Source organism: Zootoca vivipara, chromosome 6 (genome assembly GCF_963506605.1).
Source record: "Zootoca vivipara chromosome 6, rZooViv1.1, whole genome shotgun sequence".
NCBI classification, from domain to species: Eukaryota; Metazoa; Chordata; class Lepidosauria; order Squamata; family Lacertidae; genus Zootoca; species Zootoca vivipara.
Window position 1 is genome coordinate 15,577,408 of NC_083281.1, and position 20,633 is coordinate 15,598,040.

The 20,633-nt window shown below is 50.4% G+C and overlaps 2 protein-coding genes across 8 annotated transcripts in view; one reads left to right on the forward strand and one right to left on the reverse strand.

Moving 5' to 3' along the window:
* The window catches only part of LOC132592278 (uncharacterized), a 436,287-nt gene extending 431,482 nt beyond the window's left edge, over positions 1-4,805 (forward strand). The window contains exon 2 of the mRNA XM_060275476.1: positions 4,796-4,805. The gene's annotated coding sequence lies outside the window, so the exon portion shown is untranslated. The remainder of the gene's footprint in view (positions 1-4,795) is intronic.
* The window catches only part of PAK4 (p21 (RAC1) activated kinase 4), a 76,555-nt gene continuing 57,317 nt past the window's right edge, over positions 1,396-20,633 (reverse strand). For 6 of the 7 annotated variants that reach the window (XM_060275473.1, XM_035117683.2, XM_060275470.1 and 3 more), the window contains exons 3-9: positions 19,388-20,095; positions 16,996-17,493; positions 15,940-16,073; positions 14,010-14,136; positions 9,101-9,226; positions 8,542-8,676; positions 1,396-8,009 (exon numbers count right to left, since the gene is read on the reverse strand). In XM_060275473.1, coding sequence (XP_060131456.1) covers positions 7,854-8,009; positions 8,542-8,676; positions 9,101-9,226; positions 14,010-14,136; positions 15,940-16,073; positions 16,996-17,493; positions 19,388-20,095 — 1,884 coding nt within the window. In that variant the 3' untranslated portion in view covers positions 1,396-7,853. The remainder of the gene's footprint in view (positions 8,010-8,541; positions 8,677-9,100; positions 9,227-14,009; positions 14,137-15,939; positions 16,074-16,995; positions 17,494-19,387; positions 20,096-20,633) is intronic. The other variant, XM_060275474.1, reaches the window with a different exon arrangement.

Consider the following 20,633-nt stretch of genomic DNA (forward strand, 5'->3'; position numbering starts at 1 on the left):
GCTAGTAAGCTTTGTTCATTTAACCCAGGGGTCTGCAACCTTTAAGACAAAAAGAGCCACTTGGACCCGTTTCCGAAGAAAAAAAATAAACTGGGAGCCACAAAACAGGAACGTAATTAGAAATCAGAGGGCCCCATAGCAAAATTTGCTATGCCCAATAATCAATGCCCCAAAATGCCATAGAAAATTATTCAGGGCCCCAGTGTACCATAAATCATAATCAGTGCCTGATGTAAATAATAATTAATAATGAGGGTCCAATGTCATCCTCGTCATTATAAAAATAACTTTGAGTTTGGGCTGCCTTGATTACTGGGAACATAGCTGCCAAGTTCTCCCCTTTTTTAAGGGAAATTCCCTTATGCTGAATAGGCTTCCTCGTGAGAAAAGGGAAAACTTGGCAGCTATGACTGGGAATGGGCAACAGCAACCACTGCCTTATGAGTTTGGGCTGCCTTGATTACAGTGGTACCTCGGTTTATGAACACAATTGGTTCCGGAAGTCTGTTTATAAACTGAAGCGTTCATAAACTGAAGGGAACTTCCCCATTGAAAGTAATGGAAAGTGGATTAATCCGTTCCAGACGGGTCCGCGGAGTACTTAAACTGAAGTGTTCATAAACTGAAGCATGGGTGTAATTGGTTCCGGAAGTCTGTTCATAAACTGAAGCGTTCATAAACTGAAGCGAACTTTCCCATTGAAAGTAATGGAAAATGAATTAATCCGTTCCAGAGGGGTCTGCGGCGTTCGTAAACCGAAAATTCATAAACCGAGGTGTTCATAAACCGAGGTTCCACTGTACTGGGAATGGGCACCAGCAACCACTGCCTTATGAGTTTGGGCTGCCTTGATTACTGGGAATGGGCAAAACTCTGACTCCCTTATTAGGACACCTGTATGGTTTCATGTGTGTTGCTCCCATCAAGTGAACTTATAAAATTTCCTCATATTGAATCAACCCATTGATTAATACATCTATCTCCTGACCAGGCCAGCAGGAGGCCACAGGCAGGCCGCAGGCAGGAGCAGCAGCAGCAAACACGCGCTCCGAGCCCGCAAGCCTTTTCTGCTGCTGGGCGGGAAGAAGCGCGCCCATTTTAAAAAATAAATAACTCCGCCCCCGCCACCCGTGAGCCTATTGGCTGCAGAAATGCGGCGGGGAGGGGCTGATGCAGGGAGGGGGCCGACCACGCTCCCCGGGCTGCTAACGTCACCTTGCGTCCTTTTTGCACAGCGCACGCGCACAGAGGAGTTGTGGACTCCGGCGGGCGCTGTGCGGGGCGCAGGCGCACAGTGCGCCGCCGCAGCTGTGTGCTCCGGCGGCGGTGGGCACCGCGCGAGTGTCTGGCGGGCATGGTAGGTGCCGCCACATGGCTCAGGCGGCGCATGGCTCGGACGCCTCCTCCCCTCGTATCCGCTCCGGAGCCGCAGCAAAGGTGTAAAAGAGCCACATGCGGCTCCGGAGCCGCAGGTTGCAGACCCCTGATTTAACCTAAAATATGTTTTTCTCCCCAAATGATGCATGTCCAGAGCAGCTCTCAGTATATAGCCTGCCTTTCTGAACGGACCCTGCAGCATCATGCATTGTCAGCATAGACAAGATCATGGGTAGGCAAACTCAGGCCCGGGGGCTGGATCTGGCCCAATTGTCTTCTAAATCCGGCCCGTGGACAGTCCATGGACAGAATCAGCGTGTTTTTACATGAGTAGAATGTGTCCTTTTATTTAAAAGGCATCTCTGGGTTATTTGTGGGGCATAGGAATTTGTTCACCCCCCAAAAAAATATAGTCCAGTCCTCCACAAGATCTGAGGGACAGTGGACCTGCCCCCTGCTGAAAAAGTTTGCTGACCCCTGGACAAGATCTTTGCAAGAATCATTGCAGGTGCCCTTCCAAGCAATGGATCCTCTCTTTAAAATAAAAAATTCAGCACTGTGTATTCTTAGTTTTAATAGTGCTTCTCTCCCCTTCACCTGCCCCAGACGCTTTAAACCAATTGAGAATCCTTTCACTGGGCTTTGGGGTTTCTTGATGCAACGCCTGCAGGCTATTAAAAGCAGCTCAAGGGAAGGAGGGGGAATTCTAAGTGTTGCCACAAAAAGGGCTTTATAGTAGTTTGGAGCAACTTGTTTTCTTTGTTTCAAAACCCAACTGGGAAGAGCGTGTGTGTTCTGAAGGTGAGTGCACTGCTAGCTCATCCAAGTCTTAATTTATACCCCAGAGAGGAGAGATCTCTTCTTATAGCCATACTGAAAGCAACCACTCCCAGCGGGGAAGTTACTGGTCCGTATTTACAGCACCTGGTGCCTATAAAAGTGATCTCAAATGGAGGACAAAATGGTTGCTCTGAATCCATCGCTGGTGGCAAATGCCCACCAATACCAGGCGCATTTTGTGGCTGCACAAGTAGGAACATCTCATGGTTGCATCGATTCAGGGGCAGAGGCTAGGGAAACACATTGGGATGCTAAACCGTGTAAACAGCTTAAAAGTTGCACATCACAGAGGATTTCAGACCAGCTTTCTGCCCCACATGAAGGCAATGAGAGGGTTCAAAATGTGGTGTCAATAATGTAAGAGCCTGCCGGATCAAGCCAGCATCCTGTTCTCACAGTGGCCAGCCAGATGCCCCAAAGGGGAGCCCACAAGCAGGACCGGAGAATGAGATTCCTCTCCTCTCCCAAGGCTTCCAGCAAATGGTATTGAGACATCCTGCTTCCCACCGTGGAGGCAGAGCACAGCCATCGAGGCTGGAAGTAGCCATTGATAGCCGTATCCTCCACGAACCCATCTAATCCTCTTTCAAGCCTTCCAAGTTGGTGTCCACCACTGCCTCCTGTGGGAGGGAGTTCCGCAGGTTAACTGCGCTGTGTGGAAGAGGACTTTATCTGCCCTGCATCCTCCCAACGTTCAGCTTCATTGGAGGCCCACAAGTTCCAGTGTTAGAAGGGAAAGGAACGTCTCTATGCCATGCACCATTTTATACACTCCTCTCAGATCAGCTCTTACCTTTCCCCTAAACTAAAAAAAAAAACCCAACCCCCCCCCAGATGCTCATAGAGTGAGTTTCTCCACCTACTTGATCATTCTGGTTGCCTGTATTGGATCTTCTTGGCAATAGGCCATTTAATAAAACTATGGCCATTGTCGCCAAGCAGTTCGCACCAGATATTGGGTGCCGCACGACTCCAGGGCCACTGTCTCTCTGGTCAGCTCCTTGTACTTGGGCACAGTCATTTTTAGGGTATCTAGAAATTTTACTTTATCATGGTTGGAAGATATATAGCCAGCCAGCCTGTAGCTGAAGTCACCCATTACAACATTTCCTTTTTGTAATGCTTCCTTCAATCTTCTTCATAAGGGTCTCCCCCCTGAGCATTTCGATCAGGAGGATAATAGCATGTTCTCAGTACAAAGTTGCTTAGCTGGGATTCTTGCAACGCAGGGGGTTGGACTAGATGACCCTCGGAAGGGGCTCCCTTCAGACTCTACAATTCTGTCCTCTTGCATCTGTAAGGAAGAGGTGTGCCTCGTGATCCAGATCGTCGGACGGCTTCGTTCTTAATGCGCACCCTCACCAACCCAGAAGACGAACCTCCCAAGAAAGACCCGAGAGAGTTAAAAACAAAGGAAGGAGCACGCCTCTGTAATTGTAAAACTAGAATTTTGACTATTTAAAACTTTTCACCCAAAATTCAAACACCACATTTGAAAAGGGGGGAGGGGGGGAACAACAACCGAACCAAAGAAACCCACAGCCAAATCTCATCACATGAAGAATCCAGGTTTTTTATACAATACAACTCATGGTGAGAACGTCTTACTAGAATTTGTCACAGCAGTCTGTCTGAAACAGATCCGAAGGGGAGGGGAGAAATCATCCCAACGCAAAATACTGTTGTGTGTTTTTTTTTAAAAAAATGCAATATAAATAACTTCTCTTTTTAAAAAAGTAACAAAAACCCACAGAAATGAATCAGTAGTCATTCTCACAGGGAGGGGGGAAAGACCCCCATTCCTAAACCTCCAGTCATATAAAAATCTTCAAGCTACAAGGAGGCAGGATATGGGGAGGGAAAGGAACGAGGGAGTGGCTCTGGGGCCAGTTCTGTGGGACAGGGCGAGGCTTCTTTGCCAGGGCCTGTGGTTAAAATTCCAGTCCTGCATCTCAGGAAACTGGGGGGGGGGGGGAGGGAGAGAATATAGTGTTATGTGGGATTTGGGAAGGCTGAGAGTTTATCACCCTCCACCTTGAAAGGATGAGATTTGAAGTATTTTCCACTGCAGGAAAAGTGTAGTGTTTGTGCATCTGTGTTAGTGCCATAAAAAAATAGTTTCTTTTCCCCCTGTGTGCATGGGGGAAACCAATTCCTAGAGCGGAGGCAGCAGACGGCTGTGAGAAGAGGGGAAGTGAGCACTCCGGAGCCAGGGATTCTAGGGCTGCCAGCTCCTTCCATTTGTAAGCAAGCTACCAGGAGATGAACAGTCCGTGGGATGGCTCAGATTTAAAGCTGCAGCTATATAGAGTTACAAAAAGAATTGTTCCCAGAGGTGGGAAAACCCAGCTTCTTAGAAAGGGGTTGGAGTGGTGATGATTGCTAGGCCCTCGAAGACTAGCCTGTTCTGAGGTTCAAAGCTGAGAAACCCTTCGAGGAAAGCCCCTGGGCTTTGTTGCAGAACAGAACAGATCCACAAACGCAGTGTTGGGTAAAGCCTTTGCCTGCAGGCAAAAGCCAGGTGCGCTAGGAAGGAAGGCCCAGGTTAGCTTGGTTGCAAGCAAGGGTTCCTCTAGAGATCGGAAGAGATGAAACACTGTCCAGTTTTGAGAAGAAAAGCACCAGAAGCAGGAAGCAAACGGGGGAAGGGGATGTCCTGCGGAATACCTGCATTGCAGGCCAACAGCATTGGCGGGGAGGGGCTCAGTCCTGGACCCTTGCGGGAATTCTGCCCTGCGTGGACCAAGGTTGGCTCTTTTTCACCTGCAAATCCCTCCTAAAATATGCCAGTTTGCACCTGGCTAATGCCAATGGAGATGAGGAGTGGAACCCACAGGATTTTAAAAACCAAACGCCTGGGTTTTCTCCCTCAAGAGTGGTTGAAACTGACAGCAAATTTGCCAGGAGTGTGGCAAAAGCAGCAACAGGGAGATCCTGGTTTCGCGGAGGGGCAAATGAGAAATATTTGCTCTTTGAGCCCTAGGAGGGGCATCAGAAAGCGGGGTGCTTCCTCCCCGCTCCCAAAAAGCATTTCCACGGCAAATGTGATGCATAACCTATACCCGTAAGAACCTAAAACCAGGAAGCAAGAAAGTTCCCCAAACTCTTGAAGAAGAAAACCCTGCAAAACCCTTCCCCCGTAACTCTGCATGCAGAAAAGCCCATCCTGTATGTACAAGCATGCAAGGAGGGGGTGCCTTGTGTGGCAAGGAGGGGGGGGGGTGGAGACCTTTGGAGGCCAGCTCTGTTCCTCAAGGCAGCTGCACCTACTTTACACCTCCCCTCCCCTGCCAGGGGACTCTTGGTGTCTCCTGGGCCCCCAAGCAAGCCTCCTTTCCAGAAAGCGCTGTGAATGCCACACCCTTCCCCACTTTCCTGCCACGGGGGACTCAAGCCCTCTCCAACCCAGAGGGTGCATGTGCGGAGGGAAGGACGGGCCTGAGCTTCCGATCCAACCCAGGGCTAGCAAACCTGGTGGCCTTCATCTTTCAAGCTGCTGTCCTGCCCCTGACATTCCTGCCTTGTCCATGCCACAAGACGCCACACAGGGACATGTCGGGAGCCAAGGGGGTGGCCTCTGGCCTTTGCTGCTGCTCCCCAACAACTGGCAAGGCAGACCCCCCCCCCAAAAAAAGCTAACAATGCAAGAGCTTAGGGAAGTGCCACTTTGCAAGCTCATACTGGCCTCTATTTTAAAGACTAGGAACATAGGAGCAGTGATCTCCCTATCTCCTCGCCCCCCAGCCTAGCAATAAGCTGGGGTGGGGGGCAATGACAGGAGAGGCCCTGTTGCTGGTATCCCACTGCTTGTTCAGCCGGAGGGGAGCAAAGTGACAGAGCATCACAACCACAGACGGGTTCAGTCTCACAGAGAAACACCCAGGAAGCTCATTTGCTCTTCCTGCTCCCTTTTCTTCCTGCCTAACATTGCTATGTTCAAGGTTTGCAGTGCGGGGAGGGTTGGGCAGGTTTCCAGGTCTGGTGAGCAACACCAAGAGGCGCGTGGCTGCCTGGCCCCAGGAGCCCCACACCACACTTCTGAGATTGCGAGCGGCAGACTAAGTCATCCTCCAAGCTGAGCGTCACCAGCCACAAAGGAGAAGTCCAGAGAAAGTCTCCCCGCTGCAAGACAGGACAAAAAAATAAAACCAGAACAAGGCCTGTTCTTGGCACACCCTAGGCCGAGATCAGAACAAAACCCACAACGAGGACTTCCATAAATCCAGTCTGCCCTCCAGGCCGGAGAAACTTGCTAGTCACAGTTTTGCCTGGGGTGGGAAGCACACAGCTCAAGAGCAAGCAGAGGGGCAACGGCTGCCACTATCAAAGGCAGGAAGCAAGCTCAGCACGGCAACAGCAGGCAGGGAGAAAGAGCAAAGGGAGAAGAGAAGACAAGGCAGGGGGGAGAGAGGGGCCAGTGCAGCTCTATCCTGGCCAAGCGGCGACAAGAGGCGCAGAAACCAGGGACAAAGAGACAGGCTTGCGATTAAAAGCAGCCTTCCCAGGTCAGGATTCCCAGTGACGACTGCAGTTCCTGCCTCAGCAGCACAGGAGACGTGGGTTGGGGAAGGAGCTCAGGAAGGGCACAACCCTGTGAAAAGGGACAGTTTTAAAAACGAGAGAACTGGGCTGGGTAGGTGGAAGCGGCCATCTTGATTCAAAAAGAGGGCCTGAAACTCTTTAACTGGCAGTTAAGAGCACGGAGGAATTTATGGAGGGAGGTTTTTCTTTTCTAAAAAAGGACCGCTTTGCAGAGCTGAGAGTCTCGTTTGCCTGAGATGGAAGCCCCTGAGAAAACCCACCTCACTTCCTTCTCTTCCTCTCCAATACCAGGAGAAGCAGTGCTTCTCCCCAGTTTAAAAATCTGAGGCAGGTTTGGCTTGGGGGGGGGCAGGGAGAGGATTATTCAGGGAGGGGGAGAGGCAGCCTTGGCTCAACTGAAGTCCCCAGAAATCTGACTGGACTGTGGGGAGGGGGGCTTCCCTGCCCCCCACCCCCTCTCTGGGACACTCTTTGCCAATGGCCCCCGCCCCCTCTGTCCTCTTGCTATCTGGGAGGAAAGACATGCTACCAAGGAGGGAAGAACGAGAGAGGGGTCTCGGAAACCAGACTGAAGAGGGGTTGTGTTTCGAGCTCTCCCCTACCCACCCAAATCGCCGCTGCCCCCAGACTTGTGTGATATGAATGGCTAAACAGCAATCGGAAATGTTACAGTCTTTTTTTTTAAAAAAAATCCCCCCTCCCTCCAGGGCACTAAACCCTGCTCCGAGCTCAGTAGTACGGAAGGTGTGGCGCAGAGAGGGCGTCCTACTCGCCAGAGGTGGGCAGGCAGGACACTGTTTGTGGGACTTGTGTCTCCAGCATCAGCGGCGGATGTAGAGGAGTCCCTCAAGGGAGGATCGGCCTGAGGGTGGAACGCAGAGGTGACAAGTCTCCCTGGCCACGCTGCCCGGAGGAAGGAAGAGAAGCCCCCTCTTTCAGCAGGAACAGAGCTGGGAGGTGCCACAGGGTGCCCGCTGTCCCTGGAGGGTTTCCAGCTGCCGTTGGGGTGGGGTGGGGGGGTTAGCCAGGGACGATGCAGGTGTCTTCTCTCTCTCTCTCTCTTTGGTAAGATGGTCCAGTTTCTTTTGCCTCTTTCATCTCATCCGGTTCTGCCTCATCAGGGGCACGATGCAGGAAGGGGGGCCAGCTTTCCCCAGGAAGGGGTGCTTCAAGAGTTCATTGGCGGTGGCTCGCTGGGCTGGGTCCCTGACCAGCAGGCGGTCAAGGAAGCCCTTCAGGGAGGGAGAGACCTGCGGAGAAAGAAGGGGAAAGGCATGAGCCGCATTTGGGGCAGAAGAGTAAGGAGGGCAGAAACAGGAAGGGGAAGCACCTGTAGCGGGAACTATAGTATACACTTTGACAGAGACATGCTTTTTCTCTAAGAATATGGCTTGTTCTCTATGCACGTGTAAAGTAAAGCTGGGGGGGGTACCTCTATACAAGCCCTGTAGTCCTTATTTAATCCCCACAACAACCCTGTGAGGTAAGTTAGGCTGAGAGAGGCAATGACTGGCGGAAGATCACCCAGTGAGCTTCATCCTCGCCGAGTGGGGATTCGAACCCTGGTCTCTCCCAGGTCCTAGCCCAGCTCTCTAACCACTACAACACACTGGCTCTCTAATCCAAATGGCTCAGGACTGCCTCTCGTCATATGACTTGACCCGGACCCTGCGATCCTCATCCTTAGAGGCCCGACATCAAATTTCAGTCCTGAATCTGATCCTTCCAAGGTGGGGAAGTCAAGTGAGGAAAAGTAAGAGAGAAGGAAAAGGGGTCTCTTACCTTGTGCACGTTTTTGAGTTTGGGGGGCAGGTTGTCCCGGATCATCTTCATGGCCTTCAAAGGGGGCTCATTGAAATAAGGGGGCTCCCCATCCACCATTTCTATCACCATCACGCCTAGGGACCAGATGTCCACCTGAAAGAGAAAGATGGGGGGGGGGAAGAGGGGAATTGAGAAAGGCGAACAAGAGCAAAAGGTGCCTCCGCCCCCCCTCCCCAGCCTGGACAGTTTTGTAACTGATTTGCAAAATGGGGGCCCTACTGGACTGGCAAGTCTGCCTGGCAGCAGGCTTTTCGTTCCATTTGGATTTTACAGCTTCCCTCCCCCTGAAAGCCTAGGATGGATGACGGAGGCAAAAAAAAAATCTGATGAGAGAAGATGAGAACTTCATCAAAACCACGTAAATGACCACTTGACTGCTTTGATCAGTGGAACATGGCAGCACATACCCTCTGGAACTCCCTGCCTCTTAAGCTCCTTCACTGCATTCTTTCAGCATCTGCTGAAAACATTTCTGTTTAGGCAAAGCCAGAGGTTCAGAAAGTTGAAGCCCTCTTACCTCCGGTCCATAGGGCAACCGGGAGATGAGCTCTGGCGCCATCCAGTAAGGGGTCCCAACCAGGGACTTGCGCCGCGGCACCTCCTTGTTCACTTGCGCACAGAACCCGAAGTCGGAGAGTTTGACCTGGAAGGGAGAGCCAAGCAAACGAAGGAGGTCAGTGGCTGAATGCTTGGGAAGCAGAAGGCTCATTTTCTGTGGGAAGCATCTTTCCAGCCTTTGCAGTGCAGATCAGCAATATTCCTTTTTTTTAAAAAAAAAAGTGATGAGAGGCAGACAAACTCCCACAAATATATGGCTTTGCCTTATCGTGATGCCTCACCCCTCTGGTCACCCTAGCCCAGTTCTCTCCGTTTTGACAAGTGGCAGCCCATCCTGGCTACCAGATGTCCTTGGAAGCTGGAGATGCCAACATGTGAACCAAGGACTTTTATTCCACATGCCAAGTTTGCGTTCCGCCACTGAGCGATTCCCTCCCCCACCTCATTAACGTGAGGCTCAATTCCATACTTAGTCTAAACCTCAGTGCAAGGGCCTAACATGCCCCACCCCCAGGCCAGTGGTTCCCAAACTTTTTGGGGCCACTGCCGCCACCTTGGTTATAATAATGATTATTTACTTAACTCAACCCCGGTTCCCCCTCCCTTACCCTATAAAAAGCATCATTCAGAAGAGCAGCTTGCACGACCCACTAAGGAAGATAGTAACACAGCAAGAATCGAAACAGCAATTGAGCATTTATTCAAAGTCCAATTAAAACTATTTTGTTTCATTAATTCAACAAAATGGGTGACCTTGATCCTAGGATACCAGCTTTTCAAAGTCTGATAGTCATTTACATTTTCATCACCCCCATGCTGACCCCTTGCCTCTTAGAACCCCCCCTAGGGAATTCCACTTCCCCACCCTAACCCGGAGGGTACCACCTACGGTACTTTGGAAACCACTGATATGGACCCAAGCATGTTGTCATCCTGAAACTGTTTTGGGGCACTTCATTGCTCGACCTTAGACACACTCTGGTTCAGAGACGTGTGGAACCCATGGGTTAAAGAGACTTGGATTTCTTCACAACGGTGGAGGAGCCCGTGAAAGTTTGCTGCGTGTGTAGGTACAATACAATTTTTAAAAAATATATTGGCAGAAATTTCAAACCATTATTGAACGTAATTGCTTTGGGACTTCCAGGGGAGAGAAGACAAGAGGAAGCAACTGAGATTCCAGAGGGTGCTATAAAAAATCTGGCCTCTCACAAGTCTGAATATGGCACGTGGTTTCAACTAAACATTGTTGTTTTGTTGTTTAGTCGTGTCCGACTCTTCGTGACCCCATGGACCATAGCACGCCAGGCACTCCTGTCTTGCACTGCCTCCCGCAGTTTGGTCAAACTCATGTTCGTAGCTTCGAGAACACTGTCCAACCATCTTGTCCTCTGTCGTCCCCTTCTCCTAGTGCCCTCAATCTTTCCCAACATCAGGGTCTTTTCCAAGGATTCTTCTCTTCTCATGAGGTGGCCAAAGTATTGGAGCCTCAGCTTCACGATCTGTCCTTCCAGGGAGCACTCAGGGCTGATTTCCTTAAGAATGGATAGGTTTGATCTTCTTGCAGTCCATGGGACTCTCAAGAGTCTCCTCCAGCACCATAATTCAAAAGCATCAATTCTTCGGCGATCAGCCTTCTTTATGGTCCAGCTCTCACTTCCATACATCACTACTGGGAAAACCATAGCTTTAACTATACGGACCTTTGTCGGCAAGGTGATGTCTCTGCTTTTTAAGATGCTGTCTAGGTTTGTCATTGCTTTTCTCCCAAGAAGCAGGCGTCTTTTAATTTCGTGACTGCTGTCACCATCTGCAGTGATCAAGGAGCCCAAGAAAGTAAAATCTCTCACTGCCTCCATTTCTTCCCCTTCTATTTGCCAGGAGGTGATGGGACCAGTGGCCATGATCTTGGTTTTTTTGATGTTGAGCTTCAGACCATATTTTGCGCTCTCCTCTTTCACCCTCATTAAAAGGTTCTTTAATTCCTCCTCGCTTTCTGCCATCAAGGTTGTGTCATCTGCATATCTGAGGTTGTTGATATTTCTTCCGGCAATCTTAATTCCGGCTTGGGATTCATCTAGTCCAGCCTTTCGCATGATGAATTCTGCATATAAGTTAAATAAGCAGGGAGACAATATACAACCTTGTCGTACTCCTTTCCCAATTTTGAACCAATCAGTTGTTCCATATCCAGTTCTAACTGTAGCTTCTTGTCCCACATAGAGATTTCTCAGGAGACAGATGAGGTGATCAGGCACTCCCATTTCTTTAAGAACTTGCCATAGTTTGCTGTGGTCGACACAGTCAAAGGCTTTTGCATAGTCAATGAAGCAGAAGTAGACGTTTTTCTGGAACTCTCTAGCTTTCTCCATAATCCAGTGCATGTTTGCTATTTGGTCTCTGGTTCCTCTGCCCCTTCGAAATCCAGCTTGCACTTCTGGGAGTTCTCGGTCCACATACTGCCTAAGCCTGCCTTGTAGAATTTTAAGCATAACCTTGCTAGCGTGTGAAATGAGCGCAATTGTGCGGTAGTTGGAGCATTCTTTGGCACTGCCCTTCTTTGGAATTGGGATGTAGACTGATCTTCTCCAATCCTCTGGCCATTGCTGAGTTTTCCAAACTTGCTGGCATATTGGGTGTAGCACCTTAACATCATCATCATCATCATCATCACTTTTAATTTGTGTACCGCCTTTCTATCATACAATACTCAAAGCGGTTTACAAGCTGAAGAAACAGAATCTCATACAATACAAAACAACCTTATAACAGTCTAATGCAATACACAAATATGATAATAAAACATAGCTTTAAAATAAGCAATCAAATAATGTAACGTTCAACAATCATTAAAATAGTATAGAATAATATCAGCATATGAAAATTAAACAGAAACCCACTCTTGACATTTACAATAAATAATTTCAAAACAATAATCAATAAAACAACAGCAAGCCACAGTGCATAAAACAATACAATACAAATTGAAAAATAGAGACTGGAGGGTGAGGCAAGGTAGGTGGAAGGAGGCCTTGCCTGATGGAGTCTCTCCCCTCACAGTTCTTCCTCCAGGCACAGCTCCCTTATGAGGAGTCCCAGGGCCGGAGGGGGCAAGGCGGGTGGAAAGAGGCCTTGCCTGATGGAGTCTCTGCATTTTAAAATTTTAAATAGTTCAGCTGGAATATCATCACTTCCACTGGCCTTGTTATTAGCAGTGCTTTCTAAGGCCCATTTGACTTCACTCTCCAAGATGTCTGGCTCAAGGTCAGCAACCACACTACCTGGGGTGTACGAGACCTCCATATCTTTCTGGTATAATTCCTCTGTGTATTCTTGCCACCTCTTCTTGATGTCTTCTGCTTCTGTTAGGTCCTTACCACTTTTGTCCTTGATTATGGTAATCTTTGTACGAAATGTTCCTTTCATATCTCCAATTTTCTTGAACAGATCTCTGGTTTCCCCCATTCTATTGTTTTCCTCTATTTCTTTGCATTGCTCATTTAAGAAGACCCTCTTGTCTCTCCTTGCTGTTTTTTGGAAATCTGCATTCAGTTTCCTGTATCTTTCCCTATCTCCCTTGCATTTTGCTTGCCTCCTCTCCTCCGCTATTTGTAAGGCCTCCTAACTAAACATTAGGAAGAACTTTTTGACAGTGAGAGCTGGCCGACAGTGGAACGGGCTCCCTCAGAAAGTGGTGGGCTCTCTTTCGTTGGAGGTTTTTAAGCACAGGTTGGGTTGTCATCTGTTGCATATGATTTAGTTGAGATTCCTGCATTGCACTGGGGTTGGGCTAGATAACCCTTGGGGCCCCCTCCAACTCTATGACTATGTTTTTAAGTTCTCCTCAGAAGTCTTGGGGCCGCCTGACACCACTGAAGAGTCACCTCCAGGTGGCACTGCAGGACCAGGCAATTTCAGCAAAAGGTGAACGTGGGACAGGGACATTATTTTACTCCTTTGTTTCTACCCCCACCTCTTAGGGAAAATCTCTTACAAGTTGGCTTGCAATAATAAAAAAAGCATCAGATGAAATTGTATGTAGGAGTTCAGCAATAAAATCAATAAAAACATGGAGAAATAACAAGTTTTTAGTGACTGCATAAGGTCAGGCAGTGTTTCTCAGGGGAGGGCGTTGCACCGGTGTGGGGCCACCACTGAAGAGTCCCAATCCTTGGTCCCCACCAACCCGATGGCCCTTAGTGACAGTGCCAAAGAGCAGGGCTGCAGAGGCCAACCTCAGAGCCCAGGCAACTTCATGAAGGGTTTGAACTCAGAAACAAAGGTATAACCAGTGCGACTGATGTAAACTGGTGTGATAGGAGCAAACTGCCTGCAAATATTTGGGCTGTGGAACTCCCTCCCCACAGAATTGCAACTGGCACCTTCGCCACACAGCTTTCAGCGAATGTTGAAGGTGCTCCTCTTTACCCTGGAGATGTGAATTGTGTGTTTTCATGACAGACCCAATTCCTGTGACTTGTTTTAACTGTTTTGAATTCTGAATTTTAAATTGTTTCAATTTGCCCTGGGACCTGCTGGGGAAGGTTGGGTAATAATCACCATCACCGTTAATTATTAGGGAAAGATGGGCTAGAATCACAGAATGATAGAGTTAGAAGAGACCCCCTCGGGTCATCTAGTCTAACCCCCTGCAATACAGAAACCACAAGTGAAGAACCTCTGGCAGACGGCCATCCAACCTCTGTTAAAAAGCCTCCAAGGAAGGAGAGCCCACCACTTTCCGAGGGAGACCGTTCCACTGTGGAGCGGCTCTTACTGTCAGAAAGTTCTGCCTGACGTTTAGCTGGCATCTCCTCCTACTTTTTCCTCGAGCTTAAAATCAGCACCTAGGACCATGTGCAACTCACCCGGCCGTCGTGTGTGAGCAGAATGGAGTCACTCTTGATATCTCGGTGGATGACACCCTGGGCATGGAGGACGGAGAGCGCCTTGAGGACAGACAGACAGACGGCCGCAATCTGCTCCTCGTTCATCCTGGAAGCGGAATAAGAACACAGCCCCCGTTAAAAGAGCAGCTCGGCCGGTTCAGACCTCGGTGGGTCCACCTTGTCCACAGCTTCTAGAGGTCAAAACCGGATCCCCTTCTGAGAAGCCCACAATCAGGGCATCAAGGCGACAACTTTTCGCCCATTCTTGTTTCCCCAAGCGGCAATAATTCTGAGTCAGGCGCCTCCTGTACATCGAGTGGGTCCCATTCAGCTAAGATGGCAAATAGCCAGTGACAGGCCCCTCCCTCCTGCTCCTTCACGAATTTATGGAGCTGCCTTTTAAAGTCACCTAAGCCAGCGGCCCTCATCACATTCCGTGGCAGAAGATTCCATGAATCTATTCTGTGCTGTGTGAGGGACTCTCTGTGGCCTGTCCCAAACCCAAGCTCTGGCATTTGGAGAGAGTGAGAAAAACCTCCCATTGCTTTCCTTTTAAAGAGGAGTTGGCGATCTGGAATATAAACTTTGGTTCGTCTTCCTGTCTCTCCAAGAAATCCCTTTTATGTGGCCAACCAGGTGCCTGTGGGAAACCTGCAGGCAGGATTCAACCAGCAAAGCCCTCTCCCCTCCTGGGGTTTCCAGCAACTGGGATCCGAATGCACAGCTGCCTCTGACTATGGAGGCAGAACACAGCCATCCTGGCTAGCAGCCATCAAGAGCCATCTTCTCCATGAATCTGTCTTATCCTCTTTTAAAGTTGCACTTTCTCAAATAGTCACTCATCTAGTTTCTACCTTTGTTTTTCCTAAGGTTCACCTTTGGGCAAAATTTGGCCAACATCTGAATCTACATGCTGCTCTCTGCATAGCTGCTCTTTTTGATAATTGCTTCAATTATACCTTTTGACATTCCATACTGAGATGATTTTTCCTTTAAAAACATAATCATTAGGGGGGGGGAAGTTACGGTATGTATTTTTACAGTCATTCTGTACAAGCTGAAATTCTATACAGTTAACTAGGAGAAAGCTGTGGGAGTGAGTTCCACAGTTTAACTAGGAGGTGGTGGGTGAATGAGGACTTCCTTTTATGTGTCCTGAATCTTCCAATATTCAGCTCCATTGCGTGTCCACAATTTCTGGACATCCAGCAGGAGCCAGACCCGAGGTCAGAGAGAGAACCATCTTCTGAAGCTCTGCTCCAAGCTGGAGTAGAAAAGGGACTTTCAACTGTGTCCCAGTTCCAACTCGGCCACATGGGACTGCCTTTCAAGTGAAGAGCAAGGTCAGGCCATTGTGGAGCACTTAAAAACAAACACTTCTCTCCCTGCCCCACGCTGCAAAGCTTTGGAAATGCTTCTTTTCCCTAAAGGCCTTTACATCAACACATGCACACTCCTGGCTTCTTTTAGCTGGTCACAAAAGTCAGTGTATGCACAGCCGGCCGCTGTTAGGAGAACAGGGTTCTCTGTCCAGCAGGGCTGGGCAATATCTGGTTTTCAACACTGTGATATATCACTAGCTAAACATTGCAATATACCAATATAGCACAATGTCTGAAATAAGGATGGCACTTGTAGAGGCATTGGCTGGCTTCATGGTTTCCCCCACATTGTGATTTTTGCATAGCGCACACAAACACACACACACCATGATTTGCACAATACACTGCCAGGTCAAAAATTATGAAACCAGTATCATGATATGGTCTTCAAACCAGTTTGGGACAATATATAGTTTTATCGCCCAGCCCTACTGTCCAGATGGACTCAAGAAAACCTGTAAGGAAAATGGGAAGAATAGCAGCAGAGTCCTGGGAGAGAAGGGGCTCAAGACTTCCGCTCCCCATACCTCGTGTGTGTGACAATGTCTGTCAAAGCGCCTCCTTCCAGGAACTCCATGACGACCCATAGCTCATCGCCCACCAGGTAGCTGTTGTACATCTCCACCACATTCTCGTGCTGATAGTCTCTCATGATCACAACCTGAAAGGGGGGGAAATAGACAGTGGCAGCTGGGAGGGAGGAAGAGCCGCTGGATGAGTCCAGTGGCCCATCTAGCCCAGCATCCAGTTTTTGCAGTGGCCAGCCAGGTGGGCCAAAGAGAAGCATGCCAAGGAGGATCCTAGCACAGGAGCAAATCTCCCCTCCTGCGGTTAAAGTAACAAGTCAAAGTAACAGCAAATTAAGAACAGATTAACACTCGCATCAACTTTCAAAACACCTGGGCAGGCTTGTCAAAGCAAAAATGTTGTTAATAAGTGCCCAAAGAAGTACAGTGAAGGCGCCTGCCTGATCTCAAGAGGCAGGGAGTTCCAAAGTGTAGGTGCAGCCTTGACAAAACATGGAACAGGTGTTACATGGCACCAGTGCTTTATTTCTGGGGGGGGGGACGCAGGGGTATGCATACCCCTAAACATTTTGTGAATCTAAGTTTGGCTTCATTGAGGGGCAGTATTTCAATATGAGTAGGAAAATGAGAGTACCCCTAAACCTTTTTTTTAAGGGGAAAAAATCACTGCATGGCACCTGGAAGAGTTCCGCAGAGCAGTCAAAGGGGGTGAGGCGATCTTGCAGGTGAACTGGTCCCAAGTTGTTAAGACTTGGGTGCCCGGCTGTTGCTGGACTACAATTCTCACCATCCCTGGCCGCTGGTCCTGCTAGCTAGGGATGATGGGAGTTGCAGTGCAACAACAGCTGGAGACCCAAGTTTGAGAAAGGCTGTGTTAAGGGCTTTCTATACTAGCCGCCTCTGCTGCCAGGACACCCCACCTTATACCCAATACCCTTTGGGGAAGGGTAGCACCATTTTCAACACACACACACACACACACACACACAGGAAGAAGAACAGGAAGGGAGGCTACGGAGCGGGGACCTTTCTCCACCCCACCTCCCGGCCCCTCACCTCGTTGAAGAGCAGCTCTCGCCGCTGTTGTTTGCGCAGGTCCATCTTCTTGACGGCCACCAGCTTCCCGGAGCTCTTGATGGTAGCGATGCAGACAATGCCAGTGGACCCCTCACCAATCTTGATGAAGTTGTCCAGGTAGGTCCTGGGGTCGCCCGGGTCCACCACCATCTGCAAGGCAGCCCGGAACTGTTCGTGGGAGACCCGCTGGGGCTCGCGCTGTGGGGAGCGGGGCTGCTGTGGGGCTGGGGGAGGGGGGCCTGGGGGCTGTGGGGGCGGATGCTGGGGAGGGGGCTGCTGAGAGTACGGCGGCTGGTGGGCAGACGGTGGGATGTGTGTCAAGTGGGGGTCCGAGGCGTGCTGGGAGAGTCCTGGGTGGGGCGGCTCTGGGTTCCGGGATCTCGTTGGGCCCGATGGTGGGGGCCTGGAGGAGCTGCTGTTTCCACTTATGGGGCCGTTGGAAGCTGTTTCTTGGGGTTTCCCGGGCCTGTGCTCTGCCTAAAAGAAGCAGGGGTGGGTGGGGTGAAATGGTTACATCAGCAACTGGAAAGGACAGGAAAGATCAGAGAACCATAGAACTGTAGACTTGGAAGAGCCCAGGAGGGGCATCTAGTCCAACCCCCAGCATTGTCTACTTTCAGGCAAGTGTGGAAAGGCTGACTATCCCCTCAGACTACTCACCAGAAAGGGAAGGTGCAGAGAAGGTCACACTCCAGCTGCCTGGTTGCCAAGGGACCCTCAACCAGTGCACTGAGTGGCAGAAACCAATACGGTGATGTTGGTGCCTTAGGATTTGAGATTCCCCACCGCCAGTTCCGATAATATGTGAAGTATGGATCTCGCCCACAAGCAGGTAATGTGTTCTGAAACCCCCACCCGCCCCAGAAATTATGTTATCCGATTCCCTAGATGAAAACTCTCTGTGTGTCATTCTGCACGTTCCCTTTTCACGGATGAGCAGTGCCCTCTAACCTTGGGCCCCCAGATGTTGCCAGACTACAACTCCCATCATCCCTGACCATTAGCTAAACTGGGGGTGATAGGTTTTGTAGTCCAACAACACCTGGGCACCCAACAATTGAAGAGCACTGATGGAGAGAGATTTGTGGGTAGCTCTTGCAGCCTAATATGGAGTGACAGACTGCTGATCCGTTCAGCCCAGGGCCGTATTCTCTGCCCAACAGCAGAATCATAGAATTGTAGAATTGGAAGGGACCCAAAGAGTCATCTAGTCCAACCTCCTGCAATTCAGTAACGCCTCAAGAGACCCAGACATACAGGTGTTTCCCCAGCCCTTTTAACCTATACCATAAGAAAGTAAAAACAGACTGCTTGAACAGACCAAAGTTACACCTAGCCCTGCATTTTCCTCCCCACAGTGTCGAAACAGATGCCCTCTGGAAAGCCCACAAACCAGGTTCTCTTTTAATTGGAGATAGCAGAGATGAAGCCTGCAAATGGGGGGGGGGGACGGGACCCAGAAAGCAACAGGAGCTGCACCTGTCCTCTGTAGCTCATCTCTCCCGTTGCCCCTGGCAGAGTTATGCCCAGAATACAAACACACACATACGCACACAACAGGAAAGCAGAAGGACCTCCTGCTAGATTAGCACAAAAGACAGGAACCGAGGCAGAGATGATAGCGGTTAGCTAGACGCAAAAGAAAGTTGAAGCTAAGGGTGGCGTTGCCCTTGGAGGAAGAGGAAGAGGAAGAGGAGAAAGAAAAGTGGCAGAGGTGCAAGAAAAAAGGGTCCCAGACACCTGACAGTTGTACGGTAGATTCCCTTGTGATGGAGGCTTGCGGCACCCACAGCGCAGTATGTGGCTGCTTTGCTGCAGTGTTTCTACAGAGAGAGAGAGAGTCACTGTGCAGGAGGCCGTAGGGCTGCGGAGGGAGGTTAGAGGAGAGCACACGGAGGGAGAAGAGCAGAGAGAGGAGTGTCTCCTTCAGAAGGTAGGCAGCACCAGAGTATCTCAGGTTAGTGGGAGCAAGGGCTGTGACAGTGGAGGAGAGGAAAGGCGGAACAGACACCCAGGCATTGCAGGAAGACAGCGGGTTACAAAGCGAGGGAGCGCTGCTCCGAGGAGGAAGGAAGGCCCGAGAAAGAGGAGGCACAGCGACATGGCAGGGAGCAGAGCAAAGAGCCAGCCTCGGAGGTCTCTACGGGGTGGAGCTTCTGCAGAAGAGCTGGGCTTTGCGGCTCAGAAGGTGCACACTACCCACCACACCATCAGCCACTCTGGGATGCTGGCAGTAAGACGCAAATCCCTTTTAAAAGCAAGAGGCGTCTTCACTTGCTGATGAGCTTGTGCTCCAGGAAAAGGCACTTGCGGGGGGTCAGTCCTGGCTGGCAAGGGCTAGAGAGCCACAACCTACAAGGGGAAACATTACCTGAGCACCCCGGACGGGATCTGTGTCTGCTCGCGGGTACGTGTTAAAAGGCCGCCCGGTCTGCTGTGCCGTTTTCATGACCCCCTCAGAGATGGGGATATTTGGGGTCCGGATATTGGGTCCAGAAAGGGGCCGCTTTTCCCGGGGGGACTGCGGGCTGGTCTCCCCGGTGTAGGTGGATTTGGGTCTTTTGTCGGGGATGTCCGCACGCTCCCTTCTGACCACGCGCTCCAATGGCTCCTTCTCGGCGCCCATCTCTCTCCTCCCGTCTCGCTCGTGTGGCCTGTGCCTGTGGTCCGAGAAGGGCTTGTGGTAGTCTGGAGGGGGCGGTCGATGGTGAGGTTTGCCCGTGGGCTCCTGCCCCCGGGGGTGCTGAGCGGCTGTCCTGTCTTCCCGGCTCCTCTCCCTGCTCTGGTCCAGCTCGTTTCGGGAGCCGTGGCGGTTCCGCTCCTTCAGCTCTTTGCCCCTGCTGCCCCCAGAGTCTTCCTCGGTGGTGGCAGCATGGTAGTGGTGGTGGTGGTGGTGGCGGGAGGGCCTGGCCAGGGCCTCGCTCAGGCCGTTCTCCTGGTAGAGCTGGTCGTGCCGAGGTGGGAAGGGGGGGCTGTCCCTGCGCAGGGAGTTCGAGCGCGACACGGACATGTTCTCAAACTCATCCAGCAGCCAGGCCAGGGAGCCGTCCTTGGCCGCCTTGTTCCCCCGCACGATGGTCTTTATGCACGGGGCATGGAAAACGGAAGCGGCGGGGAGGGGAGGGAGAAAAAAGACAAACACAAACACAAAAGAAAAATAAGGTGAGCAACACAAAAACAAAAAAGAAATTAATGGGTCTGGTGGATGCCTGGCAGCAGGTCAGTTTTGGCACACGCACACACAAAATGAAGCGTACAGAAGCATGCGGGCGTCGGGAGGGGGCGCTGTTGCTCACACACTGGAGATGCAAGGCCTTTAAGGAAGCTGCTCTTAACCCCAAAGTACACCCATTCCATCTGTGCATTGAACCTTCCTTGAAAAACCACAAATGCAGGCGATAACAACACTTGACTCAAAAAGCAATTGCTTAAAGGAAATAGTAAGGCCTCTAGATTTGTTATCCGAAGGCACAAACCAAGATGCTATCTACGTAAAATGCATTGCTGTCATTTATGCTGCATAAGTCTGCAAAGCTCTGATTTCAGAACCTTCCAATCACAGCATGGCCACCGTCTCTTCCTCTAGCCAGAATGCAAGAACCTTTCCCTCCCCCCCT